The 25,482-nt window shown below is 52.7% G+C and overlaps 1 protein-coding gene across 6 annotated transcripts; it reads right to left on the bottom strand.

Moving 5' to 3' along the window:
- Positions 1-2,287: 2,287 nt before the first annotated feature.
- FGR (FGR proto-oncogene, Src family tyrosine kinase) lies at positions 2,288-19,837 on the bottom strand. Of its 6 annotated transcripts, none has more exons than XM_081224855.1 (13): positions 19,685-19,837; positions 12,610-12,672; positions 11,365-11,597; positions 10,793-10,895; positions 9,877-9,975; positions 6,653-6,756; positions 6,259-6,408; positions 5,450-5,605; positions 5,174-5,353; positions 4,500-4,576; positions 4,111-4,264; positions 3,203-3,334; positions 2,288-3,093 (listed from the first exon to the last, which is right to left on the bottom strand). In XM_081224855.1, exons 3-13 carry the CDS (start codon positions 11,582-11,584, stop codon positions 2,885-2,887), a joined length of 1,584 nt encoding a protein of 527 aa, XP_081080981.1. In that variant the 5' UTR covers positions 11,585-11,597; positions 12,610-12,672; positions 19,685-19,837; the 3' UTR covers positions 2,288-2,884. The 6 variants fall into 6 exon arrangements, with proteins under 6 accessions (XP_081080981.1, XP_081080980.1, XP_081080978.1 ...); XM_081224854.1 differs by having other exon boundaries at positions 11,365-11,594; XM_081224852.1 differs by having other exon boundaries at positions 5,480-5,605; positions 11,365-11,594.
- Between the last annotated feature and the right edge of the window lie 5,645 nt (positions 19,838-25,482).

Raw genomic sequence — 25,482 nt, 5'->3', positions numbered from 1 at the left:
GATTCCAGGCTCAGGTGGCTCTTGTCTCTGCTGAGGAGTCATGGGGGCCTGGTGGACTCCAGGTGGCTCACTGTCCTGCTGGGCCTCCATTTAAACTAAATGGACATTCAGGTGCCAGGCAGAGCCCCTTTGGGCAGACAGAAATAGTCTGGTCCCAGGAAAAGACTCTAGAGACTGAGAGCACTGATTTTGGAGTCAGAGGACGTGGTTCAAGCCCCTGCTCTGCCATTATGTCCTATAATCTATTTACTTCACTGTGCTTCAGTTTCCTTATTAGTAAAATCAAGATATAATAGCCCTCACCTTATAGGGCTCTGTGCACTTAGTAGGCTGCATGCACTTAGTAGGATGTCTGGCATAGAGTAAATGATTTGTAAGTGGTAGTGACAAAGACAGCTAACATGTATTGTGCGTTTATTTCCATTTCAAAGATGAAGAAATTGGGGCTTGGAGAGATAAATAGCTTGCACTAAATGGCACAGCTAGCAGGTGGTAGAGGCAAGATTCACAATACTACACTACAGCTCCAGAACTGTGCTCTTATCTGCTTACTCCACGGCAGGTGAAAACACTAGGCTTCTGGTTTATACATCAGGCTCTTGTGAGTTTGGTTGGCCAGAGACCATGGCCTTCTGGAAGCCTTGGCCCCTGAGAGTTGGAATGTACAGAGTTAAGGCTCCGACTCCTGTGACCACTTCTCTAAGCAGCCACTTGGCTTCTACCCATCTTATCGCTCCTGTTCAGCCATCCCCAGCACAGGGCTGAGCACAGGGAATGCTCCATCTGCACTGGCCACCTCATCCACTTTCCTTTAAGTCACTCAGCTTGGGGGGTTTCCAGGGACTCCTTCTACCAATATTTCGAGAGAGAAGGATCACCCAGACATCCACCTGGGGCAGATAGGATCTTTTCCCAAGGCCCAGAGGCAGCAAGGTCTGGTAGAAAGATCATGGGCCTTGACGTGAGACCTGGGTTCAAATCCCAGCTCTGTCACGTATATCTGTGTGACCTTGGTACATCATGTAACCCCTGGGCCTCAGTTTCCTCATCTGTAAATGTGGGGGGCTAATCATAGAACCAGATTCAGGAATGGGTTAAATGAAAAGATGGATGTAAACACATCCGGCATTCAGCAGACACTTAATAAAAGAGTTATTATTACTATTATTTCTCCCCAGCCTGACTGTGAACTCTTCTAGGACAGGGACAGGTCTTATTCATTTCTGTGTTCCCAGGGTCCTGCCTAGCAAAGGGCCCTTCACAGAGTCAATGCTTAGTCATTGTCTGCCAAGCGTAGCAGTGATTCCCAGCCCCCAGACTCTTTCCCCTGGCCATTCCCTTAGTAAGTCAGGGGTCAACAACTTCCTGATGGGAGAGGTGGGAATCCTTATTCCCTGTTCGTCTTTTTTTTTTTTGTTTGGTATGCGGGCCTCTCACTGCTGTGGCCTCTCCCGCTGCAGAGCACAGGCTCCGGATGCACGCAAGCTCAGTGGCCATGGCTCACGGGCCCAGCCGCTCCATGGCATGTGGTATCTTCCCGGACCGGGGCACGAACCCACATCCCCTGCATCCGCAGGCAGACTCTCAACCACTGCGCCACCAGGGAAGCCCTCCCTGTTCATCTTGTTTCCACCTGGAGGCACATCAGCTGCTGGAGTCTCTCAAAGGGGGTGCTGGGCGGGGGACAAATCTTCATTTCAGGGTACATGGCAGGCTGCTTAGCACCCCACTCCCTGTCCACTACATGTCAGTAGGAGCCTCCAGTCATTGTGACTAACAAAACTGCTTCCAAACCTCTCCAAAAGCCCTCTGGGGGACAGTTGCCCCAAGTGAAATCCAATGAGCTAGACTCTCAGGCTTCTCCCCACCCACCCCTTGTCCCTTCTGGGGAGCTGCAGAGCGTCCACTGTGGTCTTCCCCCTGCCCCACTGGGGGAGGCCTGAGGGTCTGCTGTGGTGCCTGTGATGAACAGTAAATCTGCTGAAATCAAGTAAAGAATTAGCAAAACCACTGCATGCAGATTGAAAGCCACATGAGTAATGAAGGAGATATTTTGATCTGCAGTTACCTGTCTTCTATATCCATCTCTCAACTTGCCCTAAACTCACATGGGGATGAGCTTCAGGACTCTGGGGTGTCCTAGAACACACCTTGGGTACCTTGTGCTTAGTAGGTATTAGGGCGCTCTCTTACCTCCCCTGCCTCCCAGCAGCCAAATCAACCCCACTCACCTTCCACCGACCACCATCCCTCCCACAGGAAGGGATTTTCACGGCTCAAGGATTCATATTGTCACTTTTCTTATTTACAAAATCAGTAAACATATACATGATTCAGAGAGGTGATGAGCCCTCAGCAACACTCTCCTTCACCCTGGGCTTGGACCTCTGTCCTGGACTACAGAATCCGCCCAGCGGGAAAGGGATCCGGCAAAGTCTTTCCCTCTCTTTGTAACTTACAGACATGAGAGAATTGAGTAGGAGGTGAATTCTGGGGGCCAGGACCAGGGTGGGATGACAGGGTAGGAAAGCAGGGACAGGAGATAAGTGAGGGAAAGGATATACAGTTTTATAAATAACTAGACAAGATCTGAGCATTTCTTTTGTTGTGGGAGTGCAGACAGGAAGACTAGAGGCATGCAGGGGCAGAAGTGGGAAGGGGAGAAATAGAGCTTGGGGCCAGAGTTGGTGAGGGATTATCTCTGAGCCTTGATTTGCCTCATCTTTAAAATGAATGGGTTGCCTTAGATGATGCCAAAGCAACTTGCTTGCTCTGACATGCTAGGACTCTAGAGGGTTCTAGGCCTGCGGGGCTTTGGAACCAGAGCCCTGGCAATTGGAAGGGCTGTGAGCACCCCCAGAGAGGTGGTCGATGCCCAAACAGGCTATGTCTCATCCCCAGGCTGGTACTGGGGTTCTGTGGAGGTGAAGTAGTCCTCCAGGAAGGACTGCAGGTACTCGAAGGTAGGCCTCTCCTCCGGGTCCAGACGCCAGGTCTGTTCCATGACCTCGTACAGGGATCCTGGGCAGCCTGGGGGGCACGGCATGTGGTAGCCATGCTCCACCTGTTCCAGCACTTCCCGTTTATTCATGCCTGGAGGGTGGAGCTCTGTCAGTCAGGGGGCCTAGCCCCTCCTGAAGAGGCAACCAGGAAGAAGCCCTTCCTATGACCACCCTTCCACCTTCCCCACCTCCCAGCAAACCTGGGTAGGGGACTCGGCCCTTGGTGATGAGTTCAGTGAGCAGGATCCCAAAGGACCACACATCTGACTTGATGGTGAATCTGCCAAAGAGGGCAGCCTCTGGGGCTGTCCACTTGATGGGGAACTTGGTCCCTGGAGAGATTGGGGGAGAAGGGAAAGTTAGTGCAGAAATCCCTGGGAACAGCTGGATTAAGAGAATGGCATCTTTAGGACTGGGGACCCTAAGCACAGAGGTTTCTGGGCATAACAGAAAAGACCTGGTATCTAGCCAGCACTTGTTACTGTGTCTAGTATAGTACCGGGCACTTTACAAACATTGTAATAATTCTCATCATAATAATAGCTAACACTTGTATAGCCTTTACCACGTGCTAGGCACCATTTTAAGCGATTTACGTGCATTAATTCAATTAACTTTCATGAAAACCCTGTGAGTTTTATTACTATTTTTTTTTACTATTACTATTATTATCCCCATTGTACAGAAGAGGAAAAGGTGGCACTGAGTAGTTAATAACTTGCCCAAATCACACAGCTTGTAAGTGTCTAAGATTCATACCCAGGCATTCTGGCTACAACATTTCCCCTATTACACTCTATGGTCTTTCACTTGAGATTTATAGCAGTGCCTTGCACATAGTAGGTGCTTGATAAATATCTGTTGACTTACTGTTGTCTGAATATTTTCATTGAGAATTTTATTGTGAGAAAAGACAGCTCCCAGAGAGGTTAGGTGACTTGCCCAAGGCCACATGGTTGGTAAGTGGAGGAGCTGGGTTTGAACCCAAAGTTGCCTCTTACACTACATCAGAGTGGGAATGTCCTGGATCGTCTGCGGGAAGGTGGGGCCCCATGGCAGCCCCTTGGTGCACTGGAGAGCTCTTGGAAGGTGGGGTGAGGCAGGGCACCTTGCTGGGGGTTGTATTCATCATCCTCGATGAGACGGGCCAGCCCAAAGTCGGCAATCTTGCACAGCAGCCGCTCCCCCACAAGGATGTTGGCTGCCCTCAGGTCTCGGTGGATGTAGTTCATGCGCTCCATGTAGGCCATGCCCTCAGCTACCTGGGGGCGAAGGTATAGAGAGATGGGAACACCATGGTTTGCGTGAGGGATCATTTGAAAAACCCACTTTCCAGACTGGGGCTCAAAGAGAGGGGCAGTGTCCTGCCTCAGGTCACACAGATGATCCAGGGGCTGGGGCTGCACTTCCAGGGTAGGCTAGGCGTTTGAGGACACAGGGATTTGTGGAAAATAATAGGAGGGGCTCTGAGAGATAAAGGCTGTTGTCCCAGTTTACCTGGGCTGCCATGTCCACCAATTGGGGCAGCCTCAAATCCCGGCCCTCCCGGTCCTTGAGGAACTCCAGCAAGCTACCTGGGGAGAAGAACTCAAAAAATCAGCATCAAGACACTACTCCCAGCTCCAGGCTTGCCTTCTCTCGCTTGGCCTCGCCCCTCTCCATGACTCCTCTCACATAGTTTGACCCCACCCCTTGCTCCCAGGCCTCTCACCCTAGATCCGCCCCCACTCAGGATTCTGCCAGGTGCCTCAGCCCCTCACAGATCTCGCCCAGGCCCTACTCTCACAGACACCCTGATTCTGCCCACGTCTCGTTTCTTCTCTTCCTCCATCCTCCCTAGACAAGCCCCACTAAGACTCTGCCCCAGATCCTTTCTCATCACAGATCCCGCCTTCACTCGCCCAAGCTCCACCCACCAGCTGACCACCCACGAGGCTCCGCCCCCAGGCAAAGGCTCCGCCCCCAGGCCGGGCCCGGCCCGTCTAACTTGGCCCCGCCCCCACTCCCAACACTCCTGTGTTTTCACTCATTCCGGCCCCTCACTCGGACCCTGCCCATTGTTCCTCGCCCCATCCCAAGTCTCCACCCAAGTCCCTCCCCCAGAGACACGCACCTTAACTTCGCCCCAAATCCCGCCCTCCCAGACTCCGCCTCATGACCCCGCCCCTCACCGTGGCACAGGAATTCTGTCACGATGTAGATGGGCTCCTCCGACACCACTGCGTACAGCTGCACCAGCTTGTCATGGCGCAGCAGCTTCATGATCTGCGCCTCCGCCAGGAAGGCCTTCGGGGACATGGTGCCCGGCTTCAGCGTCTTCACCGCCACCTTCGTGCTGCCGTTCCACATGCCTGTCGGGCGGAAAGGCTTGTCAGGACCGGCTCGCCGCCGTCGCAAGCCCTCGCCCCTGCCTCGGGCCCCGGCCCCCGCTCCCAGGACCTCCGTACCCAGCCACACATCCCCGAAGCAGCCGGTACCCAGCCGCCGCTCGAGCGCGATGGAGCTGCGGCTGATCTCCCAGGCGTCCTTGGACAGGCCCAGCGTCTGCGGCTTCACGGTGGTGCAGGCCGCCGTGAGCAGGTGGCACAGCCCATCGTTCACCTCTGGGCAGTGGGAGATTGGGAGGTTGGAAGTCAAAGGCAGGCCAGAATGGCCCACACATTCCTCACCCCACCCCAGCCCCCAAGATCAGTTATAAGGAACTAGGACACAGCTGAGGTCACAGGCCAGGGCAGAAGGCAACCTGGTCCACTGAGTAGGTGAACATGCTGGTGCCCAGGGAAGGAGGTGGCACCAGAGGGAGAGATGATCCCTGAAAAGATTGGGGGCCTTCGCATAAGAGGTGGCCTCCAGCTGGGCCTGACAGGTAGACATGGATTTGGAAATTCCAGACAGGTGTGGACATGAAGCCCTCACCCTTCCACAGACCTATCCTTGGCCTAACCAACCAAAGCAGAAACCAGGCATGGATGCTAACCTTCCCCTCAACCCCACAGCCCATCCTCCAAGTCAGGTCCACTCAGTCTCCTACCCAGCTCAGACATTAGAGGGCATCCTTTGGCCATGGACAGCTTCATGCCTCAGTTTCCTCTGGAAACCTACAGAGCAGGATCTTGGGCTGGGAGCCCGGATATTTGGGTTCTAGTTCTGGTCCAGCCACTACTGCTTTGGGAGCCCCTTTCCTTCTCTGGGCCTCAGTCTCAGCCGATTGGTTCAGGAATCTGAAGCACACGCCAGCCTTGAGGGCTGCCCTCACCAAGGTAGTGCTGCACCAGCTCCTGTACCGAGTCGAACTGAGCCCTCGTGGTGATGTAGAAGCCACCTGTGTCCAGCTTGCGGATCTTGTAATGCTTCACGTGATCGCCTCTGGCCTGGTCCCAATCCCGGATGGACAGGGAGTAGGCGCCTGTGGGCAAGGGTCACCTTTGGGCCAGCTTTCCTCCTCATCCCCAGTCTGGGAGCCCAGAGAGGCCCCAAAGGCTGGGGACTCTGAGGTTGGATGGCCACATCCCTTGAACCCAGTCCCAGTTTTAGCTCTGCCCCTCCAACCCTGTCCCAGTTGTGGCCCTGTCCCAAGCCCCACCCCACTGCTCCTAGCCTACCCCTAATGGCTAGGCTTCCCTGTTGGATGGTCAGTGGCACAGCCCCACCTTTGGTGGTCTCGCTCTCTCGAATGAGAAAGGCCCCCCGGGAGTTCCCCGGGGAGAGCAGCTGCCTCTCTGCTTCCTTCCTCCCGATCTTTCCAAAGTACCACCTGTTGGGAGGGCAGGCAAGAGTCAGATACACCCAGTTCAACCTCCAACTCAGCCTCCTGGGAAAAGTCACCTCACTAGCCAAGATTCAGCCTGATTAGGAGGATCACAGAGAAGGCAAATGTAGAATGCCTGGTACACAGAAGGTGCCCAATAAAGGTTAGACTTCACTCTCTGGGTTTCTCTTGAATTTAAATTGCTAGAACCCTGGTCATCAGTGACCTCATCAGGGTCCATCTCACTACCGCTCCTTCTATAGGCTCATTTACAGATGAGGAACTTGAGGCACAGAGAGGGGAACTGACCTGCCCACAGGGCTGGCTGATGAGCTCTACCTGAAATCCTTTGCCTCCCACCCTACTTCTTTTCCCACCATCGCAGGCAGTCGCTCAGATTCCTCTCCCTGAACACATCTCAAATCCTTTCCTCATCTGGCGTCCAGAATGACACCCCTTCCTGCTTCTCTTCCCCTCCTATTTTTTCCCCCTCGGCCGCACCTCGTGGCCTGTGGGATCTTAATTCCCTTACCAGGGATTGAACCCGGGCCAGGACAGCGAAAGCGCCGAGTCCTAACCACTGGACTGACAGGGAACTCCCTCTTCCCCTCTTTTTGACTGCTCCTGCCCAGCTCTGACTGCTGCTTTTCCTCCACTCTCTTAAATTTGGATGTTGTTCTAAGTCTCTACTTCAACCTCAGACCTCAAGCATTCCTTCTGTCTCTTGGATATTCTTCCTGGGACTGAACTGTAGCCTGAAACCAACTGTGAGAGTACACTGGGAGAGTCGAGGTGACCGTAGGTGTCATAGAAGACTCAGATGTCATTTGATCACTAAATTGGCCTGTGACCATCTTGGGCTGAATTAAAAGGAGCGTAGTTTTCAAATCAAGGGAGGTGGCAGTCTCAGTGAACTCTGGGACTGTCAATCCATACCTGGGTACTACGCACAGTTTGGGCAAGAGGGGAAGGCATTGGCGAATAGCGTGTCCAGGAGGGCAGGCAGGGTGGGAAAGGAGAAACTATGCAGACAGAACACATTCCCAAGTTTTATCAATGCTCTGCCCCCACTCACACCCATGACATTAGCTACTTCCTTAATAATTGACATAATCATAACAGCAGTTATTTTGTGTCAGGCTCTGCTGTCATACATATATGTATTCATTTAATTCTTATAACAACACTGTGAAGTAGGTACTATTATTAACCCCCATTAGACAGACGAGAAAATTGAAATGCCTAGTGGTTAAGCAACTTACCCACAGCCACTCGACTCTTAAGCTGTGCTGCCAGAATAGGAACCCAAGCTGTCTGCTCTAGGGCGTGCGCTCTTGACCATGACACTGTTCTTAACCATGAAACTGCATGGAGTGCCTCTCTGAACTTCACAACACTGCCGCCGAGATGTGGACCCCCAAACCTCTCACCTTCTGCCTCATCACCTCTCCTCTCCTCCATGCCTCCTACCACCCTCTCCAGATGAAGGCCTCATCCCATTTGAGCTCAGGACCCTGTTCACTCCCATCTGCTCAAGGACACCTCTCCCCCACCGACCAGCCCCCATCTGCAGCCTCTCCATCCCACCACCAGCCTCTACATATGCCCACATTTCTTCCTTCCCCAAAGGAAACCGTTCTAAGCTCTATCCTGCCATCAACATTCTGCTATATCTCTCACCTTCCTTCACTTGAAAAAGCACTTCACACTTGGGTCTCTACTTCCACACCTCCCACTCCCTCCCAGGCTCTGCTGTCTGGCCTCCACCCCCACTTTACATGGAGAGATCTCTCACCAAGGTCACCCCCACTGCCAAATCCAGTGGCAGCCTCTGACACTCCCTCTCTTGTTTCCTGAAAGCTCCCCTCCGCCCTCTTGGCTGTTCTGACTTAGCCTGGCCTGGTTTTCCAACAGTTCTTTCCAAAGTTGGGTCCTAGGGCCAATCTCTTTCTCATTCTTCTCCCTCTTCCTTCACTCCCCTGTGCAGCTCTATTTATCATCTCCACTCTGAAGAGTCCTGCCACCCCAGCCCAGATGTGCCCTCTGCAGGAGCCACAGCACACAAACTAAGGAGCCTTAGTTCCAATGAGAATAAGATGCCCCTTCCTCTGCGCTAATTCAGGGGCATGGCTTGGCATGTGCTGGGCACCTCGCATACAAAGCACAACCTAATCTAATTGCTGGCCGTCTCTTCCATGTGGGTGTTCCTCTCCATGAATTCAACCTAACAAGCTCGCTCATGTATCTGTACCTGCTCCTGTGTTCCCCACTTTAGCAAATGGCACCCACTCAGTTCCTCAAGAAGGTTTTGGGTCACCCTGGATTCCTCCCACTCCCCATAGCCCAATGGCAAATCAGTCACCAAGTCCTGGTGACTCCCATTCTGCCGTCTCTCCAATCTTTACTTTTCCCATATATGTATGTATATGTGAGGCTAGATAAAGAGTTTTTATGAGCCTCATTTTCCTCATCTGTACAATGGGACAATAATAATGTCCATAGTGTTACTGTGAGAATTAAATGAATCTAGATAGGTAAAGTATCTGTCATAGTATCTCAATTACATCAAGATACTCCATAAATGATAATTCCCTGATTCCTTAATAGAATTAATTCTAAGTAATGCCCCCTTCCATCTGTTTAGCACTTTACAATTTTTTTTTTTTTTAAAGCTCATACACTGTTGTTGTCTCCGAGGGGCTATATATATATATAATGCTTAGCAAATGTAGCCAGACTATCTGGGTTCAAATACCAGTTCCACCTACTTACTAGCCATGTGAACTGGACAGGATATTTAATTTCTCTGTGCCTCAGTTTCCTCATTGTAAAATAGGATTCTATTAGTTTCTAACTTTGTTAATGCATTAACTTTGTTAATGTTGAATTAACTTTGTTAATTCAAAGGAAGCACTTTGAATAGTGTCCAGAACATAGTACGTGCTAAATAATATTTACCTACTCTTAGTGTCATCATTATTATCTTTTTATCCTCACAAAGATCTTACAGAATTACAGGTAAGGAGACAGGCTCAGAGTGGAGCTGTGACTTGCCCAAGAAGTGGCCTTGAGTCTGGACTCCAGGGTCCTGTGTGTAAGGCTGGCCTCCCCCCAACCCCTACTTACTCTTCAGCCTGGATGGAGTCCACAGGGGCCACGTAGTTGCTGGGAATGTAGCCAGTTTGTCCAGAGCTGAGGGACCGAGCCTCCCACCAGTCACCCTCGCTGAAGGCACAGAACAGGCGGCTGCGTTGGCAACCCAGCCCCTGGGGCACCATGGGGCCAGGCAGGGTCACACCGAGGATCAGGTGGACACTGACCCTGCCAACCCCTCACCTTGGGTACACACCCTCCCCAAGGCTTTCGTCTATTCTGCCCCCAGCCACTGCAGCTGCCCCGGGAGCTTCTCCCCACTGAAGGAATATGTTTGGGGACATCTGGGCCTCCTGGCTTTCTTTTCTGGCACTTCAGCTGGGCTGGGGTTTGGGCGGGCAGTGGACAGCTAACTAGGTCACTTCTCCATTAAAAACCCCTCCAATGGCTATATTTCCTTCTTGATAAAATCCAGATTCCTCAAGATGGCTTAAAAAGCCCTGCAGAATCTGCTCCCACCCACCTCTCCAGGATCTGCTCTCTCTCTTCTGCACTTCATACTTTATGGCCCACCTATACTGAATCACTTGGTGGTTTCCAGAAGTCATCATTTAGTTTCATTCTCTCTAGTTTCATTCTCTCTCGCTCTCTTCCTTTTTTCTCACCTCTTCTTTCAATGTCTATTCATTTTTCTAGTCTCAGCTTAGAAATCACTTCCAGAAAGCCTGCCCTGATCACTACTACCCTGGAGACCATGGTTGGTGTTCTTTCTGTGCCCATAGTTCCTCAGGCTTCCCCTACATAGTAGCAATCACCCCGGCTTGTGATTGTCAGGTATCCCTCCCCAACTAGGCTAGAGCTTTCTGAGGACAAGGACCAGGTAGGCTTCCTCTCTGGGTCCTGCTCCCAGTCCAGGCCATGTCCTGAGCTGGGTGGCCTGATCACTTACATGTTGTTCAGGATGTGGAACTTCTCGCCCTTGGCGAAGGTGAGGTCATCCTCTGTTCGGGCCTCATAGTCATAAAGGGCGATGAACAGGGTCACCCCAGTCCCTGCAGAGTCAGGGCTACTCATCAGGAGGCACCACAGGGGCTGCACCCCAGAGTCCTGTTCCACAGCCAGGCACTATGCCTCCCCACTGCTGCAGTGCACTGGATCGCAAAGGTCTTTGGAATCCAGTGGATTTCTGCTTTGGACATGGATTCAGGACACACCTTCAAGCCCATCCCTCCCACCTTGGGGGCTCCCTGGGGAGTTGCTTCTGCTCTCCCCCACCAAGCAGACTTCCCACTGGCATCTGTCATCAGAGTCCTTCTCTCAGACTGGGAACAGAACTATGTCTCCCCCTCAGACTAGGGTTTCCGAGGGTAGGGCTGTACATACTCCCTCAGACTGTGCGCTAAAAGCAGGGCCGTGTCTCCCAAATCATAATGGAGGCTCCTAAGGACAAGTCCAAGTCTCTCCTTCCCCTAGGTCCTGCCAGGGTCCAGTCAGTGCCTGACTCCAGCCCACTGGACTCACCTGAGATGCCCCTGATGGTGCCCCCATTGAGGAAGGCGGGGCTGGCGGTCTGAGGGGAGAAGTTGTTGTAGTTGGGGATATGGGTGAAGGAGGATGCAGGCTGGCCCTGAGTAGGGGCAGGGCCACAGCGGTCTGCAGCCCCGTAGCCCCTGAAGTCCTCTTCCAGGCCACCATCCTCCTTGGGCCCCGGCTCCAACTTCTTGCAGAACACACAGCCCATTCCACGTGCCCTGCTACAGAATGGGGGGCATGCTTCACTTGGGGCCCCTGCCAGATATGCCACCCTAGGCACACATGCATGCACGCTTGCGCACACACACTCACGCAGGCATGCAGCTTCCTCTCTCAGGCCTGGAGTAGGGGGTGTCCTCCCTAGTGAGGGATAAAGGTGGGGCAGGGCCACCATTGCGTCCACCCCCCCAGCTGCCTTAGTGTGTGGAGAGAGTATGTGTCTCCTCCACGGGGCTGGTTTTCCGCTTCACGATGTTGCTGTGTTCATTTACATATTTTTGCCTTCTAGTGCTTCAATGTGTTGGGTTTCCGTGACTCCGTCAGAGTGCTTGTGTGTGTATCTCTGAGTATTTGTGAGTTTGCTGGTGGGTGTGTGTCTGTGTGTGTGTGTGTATGTGTAGCCTTTTGTGAATGTCTGCGTCTGTGTGTGTATGTGAGTGTGTGTATGAGTGTGTGTATGTTTATTGCATGTGATGGCTCTGTGTGTTCACATCTGTATGAGTATTACGTATGCGTGTGTTTCTGTGTGAGCGTGCGTGTGCACGCCTGTGTGTGTGTGACTGTGCATGCAAGTGGGTGTGTGTGAGTGGGTGCCTCTGTATCTGTGTGTCACGACTCTGTGCATAGCCCTGAGTGGGAGAATTTGTGCCTGTCTGCGTGTGTGTATCTGTGTGTGTAGGTCTGTGTAAGTAGGTGTGCATGTCTCTGTGGGTATGTGTGTGTCTCTGTGTGTGTGTGCATGTCTATGTATCAATGTGTGTTTGTGTGTAAGTGTGTGTGAGGGCTGTGTGCCTGCACCTGGAGCTTCCCTGCAGAGGGGGATCAAGGCCATTTCCTGTCATGGGTCCAGCCTCCGGCCTTTCAAGCTGCCTCATTCCGGCTCCCCCATCTGTTACCTAGCAACAGGGTCCTTGTAGGAGGAGGGGGCTGTGAGGAACTGTGGGGCCCAGAAAGACCACCCCCTACCCCATTTCCTAACCCTGAGAGCCCTTTGTCTCCATTCCTCCCACTCACCCCTCAGGCCCCTACTCCTGGGTCAGTGGGGCTGCGGCATGGTCCTTGGGAGGGGCCAGAGACCTGAAGGCGAGACAGAGGACACGGAAGGTGAAGTCTCTGCCAGTGTTCCTGCAGCCAGCTGCCAGCGCCTGTCCTCTCCAGGAAGCCAGGGGGCCTGGGCTCGGCCCTAGCGTGCCTTCTGCCTTCATTTTCCTTCCCACAGCCCCGGCTCACTTATACATCCACCCCCAGACAGGACACACCACCACAACAGCCCTCTCGCACTCATATCCACCTGACACACCGACACATAGAGTAGCACCCATGGCAGCACACAGTCACACACCAGTACTCATAGCACACACTTGCATGAGTGTGCTTACCAGCACTGCCACACACCAACACAACTAACTCTCACACGAGCCCAGGCTCTGATGCATGGTAGCACACACAGGCACACACATGCCACAGGCTGCCTCTCAGGCTAACAGACTTGTACACTCACACACTCGTACCTTTGGGTTAGACCCATGTCTCTAACAGGATTTCTGTCAAGCCCTGCTCAGCTCACTACAGGCCTCTGGTCACTGTCTCCTAAAAACAAGCCCAGCCTCCGGGCGCTGCCTCTGTTTCCACCCTGGGCTGGGTAAACCCTGGCAACCCCAGGACTATATCTGGTAGCTGAGTGCAGGTGGACACCTACCTCCAGAGCTTGTTCTTATTCCCACATCAGGGAAAGGCCCAGGTCAGAAGCCAGAGCCACCAGGGTCCCTTGGGGACCCCCTAAGTGAGCCAAGCCTTTCCTGGTAGCTGTGTCCTCTGAGTGACACAGCAGGCAGGTCATTGAGCAAGGGCTCTCCACGCCCCTCCAGAAACTCTGCCATTGCAACACTCAGAGAGGAACTGCCGGGGAGAGGGCTTGGTTATCTCAGATATGAGAGGAATGGAGAGTTCTAGGCTGGGACCAACCCAGTGAACCCTAATTTCTCCCAGAGGGGCCCAAGGATCCTTGGGACAGGTGCCCGGTCTTGTTTTCTCAACTCCCAAGTCCATTTCCCTTTATGGATAGCCTCCCCCCTCTTCTCTATGGGTCCTGCCCCTCCTACACAGCACTACTCACCTCTTCCAGGAAGCCTTCCTGGATCCACTGGATCCAGCTGCTTAGCCGATGGCTCTGTCACATCAGTGCCCTGACCCCCACTCTAGACCCACCAGCCTGTCTCATGCTCCACTGTAACCATTCTCCCGTGTGTGTGTGTGTGGGGGGGTGACACTCATGTGGTGAACTGTGAGGCAGGCTGTGGTTTGAGCCCCAAAATAGGCCCTGTTCACCAAGCCATTGCCGAGATCTTCACCTCAGGACCCCTCCCCTGGGGTGAAGCCACTGTCTGAAGGGCTACAGGGCTGGTTAGACTCAGGCAGAGAATAGACGTGGAGGTGGGGGGCATCTAGAGCCAAGGGAGGGGACTTCAGGCACTGAGGAAACAGATGGGGGTAAGATGAAAACAAAGTTATAGGGTGAGAATGGAGGTCTTCTCACAGGAAGACACATTGCACATCTCAAACAATACAGAGCCCTACACGCAGGTCCACATGGCCCTCCCGACACCTTCTCAGACGCACACACGTCACCTCAGCTACCCGTAGCGCCTCACACAGAGACTCTGAGCTCCTCTGTACAGATTCACAGATGCAGACATCTGTGAATACACACACACTTTCAGCCCTCACCCATCTACACACACGCACACGCACACACACACGCAGCCTCTCCCAAAGAATAGCATATGGAGGATTTATAGCACTTCCTCTGTGCCAGTCACTGCATTCAGCGCTTTATATATATTACCTCATTTTATTCTCACGACAACTCTACGAGGTAAGTATTATAATTATTGATAAGGCAACTGAGGCACAGAGAGGTTTAGAAACTTGCCCAAGGTCACACAGATGATTTATCCTGGCGTTTGGTTCCAGGATCTGAACCACTTCTCTTCCATTGCCTGGTCACAGACACAGATGATTACAGCCATTCCTGCAAGCATGCGCAGGTGCACGGAGCCCCCAGAGGGAAACTCAGAGATATATGTAGCTCCCCCATCCCTGAGACACAGACCCACACAGAGCTCCCCTCTGTAAGAGATACAAACTTATACAACCTCTTGGGTCCCCACTTAGATACAATGCGGCCACTTCCAACAATACACCGGTACATGTTACCACAATGTTTTCAAATCAGCCTAAGGGGAGCCTAGAATTCTGCATGCCTGGAGTGGAACGTGGGTTCAGAAACTGTCAGCTTCCGAGAAGGAGGCGGAAGGCTCTGTGGGCTTAGGGAGAGTCCTGGCAAGGCAGCGGGGGCAGGGGTGAGGGTATCCTGGTATACTGACTTAAAACAAAAGGGGGAAAAAGGGCCCTGATTTGTAGCAGTTGCTGATTTCCATGGTGTAAATATTCCCACCATGGCTGATTTCAAGTTACTGAAGTGACTTCCTGAACGCTGGGCTGGAAAGAGATTCGCAGAATCAGCTCCCAAGAGCCAGTACCAGCTAGCTAGCTCCAGCATATCACTGCCAGAACGAAACAAAGAGAAGAGACAAACAGACAGAAATGAGAGGTAGAGAGACAGAGAGGGACAGAGACAGAGAAAGAGAGAGGCAGACACAGAGAACTAAAGAGCTAAAAATAGGAAAAAGAGAAAGGGAGCAGGTAGGGTCCTCTCTGCTTGGCATCTGCATGAAAATAGCCCCCCAGGACTCTTTGTCCTCACCTAGCTCTGATCTCAACTACCAGCCACCAATTCCTAGGAGGGTAATTTGACTTCCTAAAAGTCTGGGCGGGGGGCAATGACTATTAGTTTTAAAATGCTAATTTATTAAACACCTACTCAGTGCCTGACGTGCCAAGTAATTCCCATGATGGATCTCATTTAGTGACCCTATGAGGTAGGTTTTATTTTTACCCCTATTTTACAGATAAGGAAGCTGAGTCACAAAGGTGTTAAATAACTTCCCTAAGTTTAGCTACATAGCAAGTAAGGGGAAGCTAAAATGCAACCCCAATCAATTTGGCTCCAAAGCCCATCATAAGCAATGTTGTATTTTGAAGTCCTTGTGAAAGCAATAATGTATGTACCTTAATGAGCACCTACAATGTGCCAGGCCCTGTGCTACATGCCCTGAATTCTCATTACAGCCCAGCAAGGGGAAGTGACCTGCCCAGGGTCTCTCAGGCAATCACTGATTTTCATAGCTCTTAGAATCTGAATCCAGGTCTCTCTTTTCTCAGCGCTGATCTAGGCTGCCTGCTAACACCAGAAAGGCACTAGGTCAGAGAACGGCTACAAGTGTTCTGGTCACTGCAGGGAGTTGAGTCTGTTAATAAACATGCCTCTTGAACATGTGGTTGACAGGAGTTGGCTTCCAAAGTCTGATCTGGATCAAAATCAGGTTGTGGATGTCAGAGCTGAGGTCCAGTCCTGGACCATGTTTTTCCCACCTTCAGCATCTCCCTCTGTGTGGTCCTACCCAGCTCTGGGGCCTTGGGTGAATAACGTGAGCCCTCTGAGCCTCAGTTTTTGCACCTGTACCTTCTGTGCAGTTGTCGGGAAGGCTCTCTTGCCCAGTGTGGCTGAGTGAGGCTGAGAACCATATGCTAGAATGGCTCCCAGGGACCATTTATCAGTCTACCTCCCTCCTGTGTGTAGGGGGGAAGTGACTTGCTGGAGGTCAAACAGCCAGACAGGGGATTCAAAGCCAGGATTATTAATTTGGGTCCAGAGTTCTGTTCCCGGCTATGCTCTCCAAAGCCTGAGCAGGAGGTCATGCTGTCCCTGACTGGTGAATGTCATATTTCCTACCCAGCTCCTGGCCAACTGATCACACCACCCTTGCCATACGGCAGATGGCCACCCAGCAGGGAACCTGCCTGCCTCCCACCCCTACTCCTGGACACAGGAGCCCCAGGCTCACCCATCTTTCTTGAGGTCCATACTTGCCAATGCCACATCAGGGCTTTGATGTAGACACAGGACGTCCTGTGGGATCTGAAGACAGATTTCGCCTCAAATTCTACCCTGCCTGACAACTAGCTTGAGACATTGGGCAAGTCAGTTCACTTCTCTCTGAGCTGCAGTTTCTTCGCCTAGAAAATAGGAATCTAAATCTCTACCTCATGGGGTTGCTTCTGCGCATCAACTGCGGTCAAGCCCCTGAAAGCACAGGGCACTCAGTAGTTGCTCAGTGAACTTTCACTTCTGTTCCCTTCCCTTGAGGAAGCCCCCCTCCAAGGCTGAGGGAGGAGGAGTGGCAAGGCTGAGAAGAAAGGGAAGTGCTCTGGGTGAGGCGGGAGGGCTGAGCTGAACCAGCTGCCTGGGGGATTTCACCAAAAGGGAACTGGGACTGAACAGCAGCGGGAAACCACCATCCAGCAAGAGTTCCGGCTCCTCCTCAGGGCTCTGGGCTGGCCAGGGGCAGGCCCAAGTTTCAGCCCCGCCGCACCCCATCCCTCGCCAAGGCCTGACACCCCTGATGAAGGCTTCCACCCCTCACTGGGACCCTCCACCCCTCACTGGCTCTAGTGCCCTTACTGAGCCCCCATCTCCCTCACTGAGGCCCTCGCCTCTCATAGAACCTCCAACCATCTCGCACCATTCCTGCTTGAGGCCTTACCACCCCCAGCCCTGAACACCCAGGGGCTAAGAGGACATACCAGGGTCTGACTCTGCCACCGCGGTAGGGCCAGGTGCATGCAGGTGGGAGGGGGGCCACACTCACTTTCCCCTCCACATGGCCCTGAGGGCGTCAGCTGAATTTTCTCCATTTCTTGTGGGTAAAGGTGGTTTCTCATCTGTTGCTGAAAACCTACCCATTAGCCTCTAAAATAGGGGTCTTGAGGAAATTGAGATTCTTGGGGGATGGGAGCCATGGGTGGTCCAGGAGGAGCTGAGGGAACAGGAGCCTAGATTCCACAGTGTGGCCAGACTTCCCCGGGGTCCCATGCTAGCCCAGCCTGGTCTGCTCTGTGCAGGAAGGGCCCTGGCTCCTCCTTCCCCAGTTCTGGGGTCTCCCTACCCATCCTCCCAAAAGTCTGGCCACTTCCTTTGCCACGTCAGCCCCAGGTGGCTTCAGAGAACACCCAAACACCCACACATATGCTCACACGCTCATGCTCATTCACTCAAAGCCCAAAGCACACCCACAGACACTCTCCACCCTCACTCACCGCTTCATACCCACTGGAGAGCAGGAGCCAGCCATGAAGCCCAGGAACCCCATACCTTCTTCCGTCACGCCCCTCCTCACCCGCTCCCCCCTCCAGAGGGCTACGTGGGATTTGGTAGGGTTGAGGGGGGAACGCCGGCCTCATCCCTGGCTACTTCCTTCACCACATCAGGGACGGGATACCCTGGACTCTGGGTCCCTACTGCTGGCCTGTCAGTCCTTCACTCCCAAACCTCCATCTTCCCATCTTAGAAGTGGGAACAGAGCCCTGCTCTCCCACCACCACACACAGATGGAAGGATGCCAAAGGACTCAGGGATCACTGGTTTCAATAAAATGAAGTTTCCATAAAACTCATATTCTTGAACTTTGTATTATTTGGAATTGAGAACGGCAAAACTTGCTGACAAACCAGTGCTTATACTATGAACATAAACACAAAAAATAGCAAAAAAGGGGGGGGCAGGGGTGTGGGGGACATATCTCAAACCTGCTGACTTTCCCAGTATGGGGCCTCAACAGACCCACAAACATTTATTTCACTGGAAGTCAGCTGCGTGCTGGTTCCTGGAGGCCCTGTCAGGCTTTTTGGTCCCGCTCCATGCTTTTGAGAAAGTGAAGGGGTGATAAGTCTTAACCCCCTCCAGCACACTGGGCAAAAACTGCTTTCTGCACCTGGTTCTCATGACTGGGGATAAGGTGGGGGATGGGAGCTGGGTAGGGGCAGAGATAATGTCCTACATAATTCAAATGAGGAAAATGAGGCCCAGAGAAGCCCCATAACTTGCCTAAAGTCACACAGCAATCAAGGTCCCAGTCTGGCTAAGTCCCTGAGAATGCAGATTCCCCACCTCAGGATCCCTGAACACTGAACATCATTGCCTTACTCCTCTGTCCCGCAGGCCGCCCCCGACTGAGGACCCAAAATGGGGGGGGGAGGGGACCAAAGGGGGCATCGTGGGCGTTGAGTCCTGCTGCAGCCAAGCGCTGGGCTCGGTCTCTCCGCCCTCTTGTTGCCATGGAGACAGCCCCTCCCTGCACTCGCGGTCAAAGGCAGGATTTCCGTCGGGGCGGCCAGCAATTCCCGGATCCCGGGAGGAACGTGGACCGAGACCGCCACCGCGGGCCAGGGGGGGGCACCCAGAGAGGCCCATCCCTGCCGAGGGCGGGGACTTCCCCAGGAAACGGGAACCCACGCCTCCAGCAAGTTGAAGGAGTCCCCTAGCCAACCGGGACCCGCCCACCTGTGCTGGGCGGGAGAGTCTAGGGGGCTGCAGCGTGGCAGCCTCCCCTCCCTTCCCAGCTACAGACTTCGCCCCCAACTTCTGCCGATTCCGGATAGGGGGACTTTCTGGACCCCCGGAACTGCGCCCCACGTTCTGCGTCCTCCAGAAATGGTTCTTCTTGACCCCCTTCTGGCAAACTCCCTCACCTGATTCTCCCAGGCCCCCCACCTAGTAGTTCCTCTCTTCCAGACCCCTCAGCTTCTCCCCAAATTCTCGCTTTCAAGGTTCCCAGGCCCTTGTGGGGGTCCCCTCAGTTTCCCTCCCCCGACCCAGCCCCCTTCCCAAATTCTATCTCTACAGGTTCCCTCCGTTTTCCCCACCAGACCATTTTTGGGGGTCCTTTTAGTTTACTTTCCCCATATTCCCTCATCCCCCTCCCCACATTTTACCAGTTTCACTCTCCAGGTCTCCTCAGTTTTCCTTTTTAGGCTCTTTTCAGAGCGGGGTCGCTTTGGCCTTCAACTCCCTCAGCAATCCTCCCCAAGTTCACGTCCCCCCACTCCCCAGCAACCCGGACCCTGGGGCCTAGGGCGGGCTGGGGGCGGGGCACCGCCTGCCCATCCAGCCCCACCTGACTGCACCTACCTGGTCCCAGGGGACACCGCTTCTGACCGACCCCGGGGCTAGCCAGCCGGGGCTCCCAGCAGCCAGAAGTACCGACGGGGGTGGGGGCGAGAAAACTGGGGTGCTGCCCGCTTCTGACCGCCGCCCCCTCTGGGCAGAGAGGAAGAAGCAGCCTCGGACTTCTCTTATTGCAGCCGCAGCGGCGCGGTGGCGGTGACGACGAGGAGAACTTGCAGTCAACGCCCCAGCCCCAAGCCAGCTGCCCGCAGCGGGGAGGGGCCCTCAAATCCCAGGCCCTCCCGCCCCCATTTCCCACCTCCCCCCGGGTTACCGCGGCTCGGCTTTCCCAGGCCTCCCCCTGCACCCTGGCTCCTGTCCCCAGACCTGAACCCCCAGCACAACCTTCCCGAGACCCCCTCCAAAGGGGCAGGTTCCTCACACCCAGAAGCACCTGCTCTTTTAAAATCATGGCATTTAAGGTTAAGAGGGGCTTTTCTCTATCACTGCCCCACCCTCCTTCTGCAGCTGAGAAAACTGAGGACAAGATGCGGACAGACCTTAACTCAAATTCTCACAGCCAGTTGACCTCAGACTGCTGTCACCAGGGCCACTTCTGATCCAGTCACCACACCTTGCCATCCTTGGGGACTGAGCGCTGGGGAGGCAGGGATCTAGGACGGTGGGGAGCAGCAGAAGACCCTTCTCTTAGGAAACTGCTTTTCAGAGGATCAGTCACTGGGCTACACTGAGGAAGCAGGGAGGTGTCAAGCCTCCCCCACACACCCAAGTTTTAGAAAAACTGAGTAGCATCTTCTATCACAGTTCCAGCCTTTCCAACGATCAGGGGTCCCTGACCTCCCCTCAACCTGGGGTTCAATCCCCCCTCCCACCACTATTACTTCTTCAGCCTTCAGCCAGGACCGGGAGAATCCCTCCTGTCTGGGGAGGAAGAGATGTGTGTGGGAGGGCTGTTTGGTGGAGAAGTATGTGTGTTGGGATATAGTGGGGAGGCAGGGAGTGTGTGTAAGAACAGGTGTGTGTGTGTGTGTGTGTGTGAGTGTGTGATTGGAGGGAATGAACGTGATGACTGCAATTTTGGAATCAACAACTGGGACACATTATGCAGGCACATGTGCTTCTGTGTATGAGCAGGGATGCGTTTGAATGCCTGTGTGTGTCTGTGCACACGCATGGGCTCACGTGTGTCTCAATATGCTTGCGGGGTGGCAGAGAACAGTGGGGTGCAGGTAAGAATGGCTTTCTCTTAGGATAATGGGAGGAAGGATGGGGGGAGGAAGACACAGGGGAGGAGGTGGAGGTGCAGGGACTTGGGAAGGGTGGCGTCACCCTGGCTGGACATCATCACCTCCGCCATCAAGCACTCCCTGACTGGCTATTGTCCCACCTGTTCAGTTAACGAACAAACATTTATCATTGCCTGTCAGGTGTCAGGCTCCGGGAGCACAGACATGAAAGAGACTGGTCCCATCCCTGGGGATCCCCCAATCTATCAGGCTCTGTCATCCTTCAAGGGCTGGCTTCTTATCCCCAGCTGAGCACTCAGCATCATTTTCCTGGGGTGTGCGGTATGAGATATGTTTTCCTCAAGGCCAAGGACTAGACCTGGCTCTTGGCAATGCTCCTGGGGCCCAGGCAGGGTCTGGCACAGAGAGGCAGGTTCTCTGGGTACAGGAGTGCATGAATCAATCAAGGAGGAAAGGAATTAACAGGTAAACAAATGAAAGCCCAGTGAAAAAATAAACGACTGAATGTAAGAATTAAAGAATGAATGAAAATATTCAAGAATCAATGAATAAGCAAATGAACAGAACAGAACTGCTTCTGCTTTTAAAATACAAATCAGACCACATAAGTTCCTTGCTTAAAACTCTCTCAGGGCTTACGTCCCATTTTGCTTGGAATAACAAAAATACAATTCAATAATAGGGAAGAATAATAAAATCCAAATGCCTTGCCATGACCTCCCAAGCCTTGCGTACCTGGCCCACGCCCGCCTCTTCAGGTCCATCTGGGCCGTCCTCCTCTTCAGCCACACTGGAATCCTTTTCAGTTCCTAGACTACATTGACTTTTTGCCTCAGGATCTTCTTACCTGATGTTCCGTCTTCCTAGGACACTCTTTCCTTGGCTTTTCACAGTACTAGCTCCTTTCTGTCCTTAACCTGAAGTGCTGCCTCTTCAGAGAAGCCTTCCCTGACCACCTCATCTAAGGAGGTCCCTTTATTCTTGCCCTTGGCACCCAGTTTGTCTCCTTCACGGCAGTTGTCACAATCTAGAACTGAGTATTTCTCAGTTCATTGTTGATCATCTCGGGGTCTCTCTTGACTAGATCGGGGCTCTGACCTCAAGATATATCTGGCTTCACCCAGGACAGAGATAGGCCGAGTCTATGACTCTCATTCATCCATTCAGAATAACATGGTGGTTAGGAGCACAGACTTCTGGGCTCAGACTGCCTGGTTTGCAGTCCAACTCTGCCTCTTCCTAGCTCTGTGACTTTGGACAAATTATTTTACCTTTCCATGCTTCAGTTTTTCTTCATCTGTAAAATGGGGAGTCTCTACCTTACAGAAGTCTTGAGAGAAATTGATGAGCTGTTAGACTAGTGCTTGGTACATAGTAAGTGCCGTATAAGTGTGCGCTATCATTCATTCATTCGTTCAATCATACTCAAACTTCCCTGTCACTAGTCTGTGGCACGCTGGGTGGTGGAGGCTCAAATAGGAGTCAGGTCCAGTCCTTGCCCTCCATGTGGCACGTGCTCCCCATATGACACAGGAGACAATGGGCACAGGGCAAAAAGGCCACGGGGGGGCCTCCCCCACTATCCTTAGTGCTCACAGTTCCTGCGCTCGCTCATGTGTTCCTTTAAATCAGTTCTGAAAACTGATACCAAAACCAAAAATCAAGGCCCAGCAAGCTGCTGAGACCTCCCATCCATTTCTCATCCAGCCATCACTCTCCCGCTCTCACTTCTGTTTTCAACTATCTTGGATTCTGTGGTCAGTCGTTATGGTGCCCCTTTGCCAAGCCCCTGCCCTGCCTTGCCACCCTCCAGTGTGCTTGCCTGGAAAGCCCCAGGCCTGCAACAATCCAACCATTCACCTTCTCTGGGTGAGGAGGAGAAAGCCACTTGCCAGACAGACAAGAGTTACAGCTCCCAGATTCAAAGGACGCTAACCAGGCCCAACAACCCTCCAGTGCATTTCTTAGTAAGCTGGCCTTGTATGTCTGCCCAGATGACCAGTTCACACCCTTTCTTCTGCCCTCCCCCTTCCCACCCTTTTTCCCCCTTCCCCACTTGCACTCTACATCCTCCCACCTTTTTAGGACTTCACGCCTTCCGTAACCTCCTCTCCTGCACCATGTCTTTCCTCTCCAAAGAACTGTCCTCTCAGCATACAAACAGGTTCTAGAATTTCCCATTAAGAAAGAAAAAAAACCTCAAAACCTTCCCTTAGAGAATTTAACATTTATCCTGTCTTTTTAGGAGGAGCTTCGGTTCATTCCTACTTGATGAAGGAAAGCTTTTCTTTGTAGAAGAATGCCAGCTAATACACTAGAGGGAATGTGAGAACTAGAAAAACTCCATTTTGCAGCCTCAAGTAGACAATCAATTTAGGCAAGAATCGTCAATGATGTGTTAGTCACGTCGCATAATGCTGAAGGAGCCCCACACAGCTGACCTGGCATTTGCAAAGAGGGTCTCTCTTTTCAATGGAGAGGTCTAGTGGGCATCCTGCAACTCACACTGTAACTGGCATAAGCTGGCAGTACGTGCCTCCTCATGCGATGACTATTAGATATACACCATCAGTATGAAGAATTCTTGCTACAGATGCTTAACCTGAATCCAATCAGGGGTTAGCAAACCATGGGTCAAAGATGGCCCTCTGGGCTTTCCTGGTGGCGCAGAGTCCGCCCGCCGATGCAGGGGACATGGGTTCGTGCCCCGGTGCCCCGGTCCAGGAAGATCCCACATGTCGCGGAGTGGCTGGGCCCGTGAGCCACGGCCGCTGAGCCTGCGCGTCCGGAGCCTTTGCTCCGCAACGGGAGAGGCACAAAAAAAAAAAAAAAAAAAAAAGATGGCCCTCTGCCTGTTTTTGTGCAGCCCCTGAAGTAAAATGGTTTTTACATTTTTAAACGGTTCTAAAAAATCAAAGAAAGAATAATATTGCGTGACATATGAAAATTACGTTAAATTCCAATTTCAATGTCCTTGAATAAACTTGTAACTGAAACACAGCCACGCTCCATTTGCGTACTGTGTATGGCTACTCTCATGCTACGACGATGATGCTGAGTACTTGCAACAGAGATTGTATGAGCTGCAGAGTCCAAAATATTTACTTTCTGCCCCTTCACAGAGAAAGTTTGCCATCCTGTGGTCTCCACCTAACTTCCAGTTACAAGCGACACCGGGTTTAGAGGATTACGGTAAACAACACTAGAGGGAACCTTCACACTCACCTATAATGTGGAACATTCTGAAAGACAACTGACTAGGTCATTCAAAACAGTTGCTGTCTTTAAAAAAAAAAGGCAGGATGGGGTCACTGTTCTCTATTCAAGGAGACCAAAGAGACATCATTGCCAAATGTAATGTATAAAATTTGGCTAGATAGTTTTGGGGAAAAAAACAGCTATCAGGGTGTGTATTAGTCAATGTGTTTTTCTCCCTCCCGCCTAGGCTTTCGGCTCCACTAGGGCAGGGCTTTGGTCACCAGATCTACCCAGCACATCGATAGTGCCTGGCACCTAGTAGGTGCTTGATAGACGTTGGTTGAAAACAGGAATGAACTTTGCTTGGGGGAGAGAGATGACTCCCCAGGGGATAGAGTATCTAGTGGGTTCTGAAGGAGAAATAGGAGATTACCCACAGGTGAAAACTCTGATAGAGTCCCTCCCCCGACTTCCACCCCACCCCCGACTTCCACCCCACCCCCGACTTCCACCCCCCACCCCGAGGCTCTGGGATGATACTCCTTCTGGGGACCCAGACAGCAGAATTCTGACCAGTGGGTGCAGCCTCAGGCAGCAGAATTTCAGCTCAGAAGCAGGAAGAACTACGTTCTCAGAATAGCTCAGCAGCAGAATGGTTGGTCTCAGGAATCACCAGGGAGAGCAACAGAGGAGATCCTCATGGACTAGCCTCATGTATGGGCAGGGGATGGGCCCCCATGGTGATGCACACAAGTCCCACTGCCAATCCTTGGCCCAGAGGTCTCCCCAGCTGGCAGCCTCTCTCTCCTCTTTTCTTGCCCAGGCTCAGCCTTCTAGGCAGGTGGTATTTTCTCCCTTCCCTGACCCTCGAGCACTTCTTGTCGGCACCGCTGGAGGGAGATTGGCACGCTCTGTCTTTTATGAGCAGCAGGTCTTTACCTGGGTAAGAGGCAGGGCTTCTGACAGGCTGTGTGACCTTGAATAAGGGTCTGCCCGCCTCTGGACCTCTGTTTCCTGATCTGTACAAGGACAGGGTGGGACAGGATGCCCTATGAGGCCTATTCAACCTCCAGATGTCTTGCTTGGTGTCTGGTCCTCTTGTCCTCTATGGGACTGGGGTCTCTTGGAGGACAGAGATGGCACTGGCTCAGGTCCCACTGCCAGGACCCCCAGGAACAGACCTGGCTCATGGAGGGCAGCAGGGTGTGGTGCTGCTCTGACTTCTTCCTTGTCAAAGGTAGGATGGACCAAATTTAAGCCCCATAAGTTACTAGCTATGTTTTCTTAGGCCGTGACTTAACAACTCTAGGCTTTAATTCCCACATCAGTAAAACCAGAACTTAATATTTATCTGCC

This window comes from Mesoplodon bidens (genome assembly GCF_964165515.1).
Source record: "Mesoplodon bidens genome assembly, chromosome: 2".
In the NCBI taxonomy this organism is placed as follows: domain Eukaryota; kingdom Metazoa; phylum Chordata; class Mammalia; order Artiodactyla; family Ziphiidae; genus Mesoplodon; species Mesoplodon bidens.
This window is presented reverse-complemented; position numbering and strand designations above follow the sequence as displayed.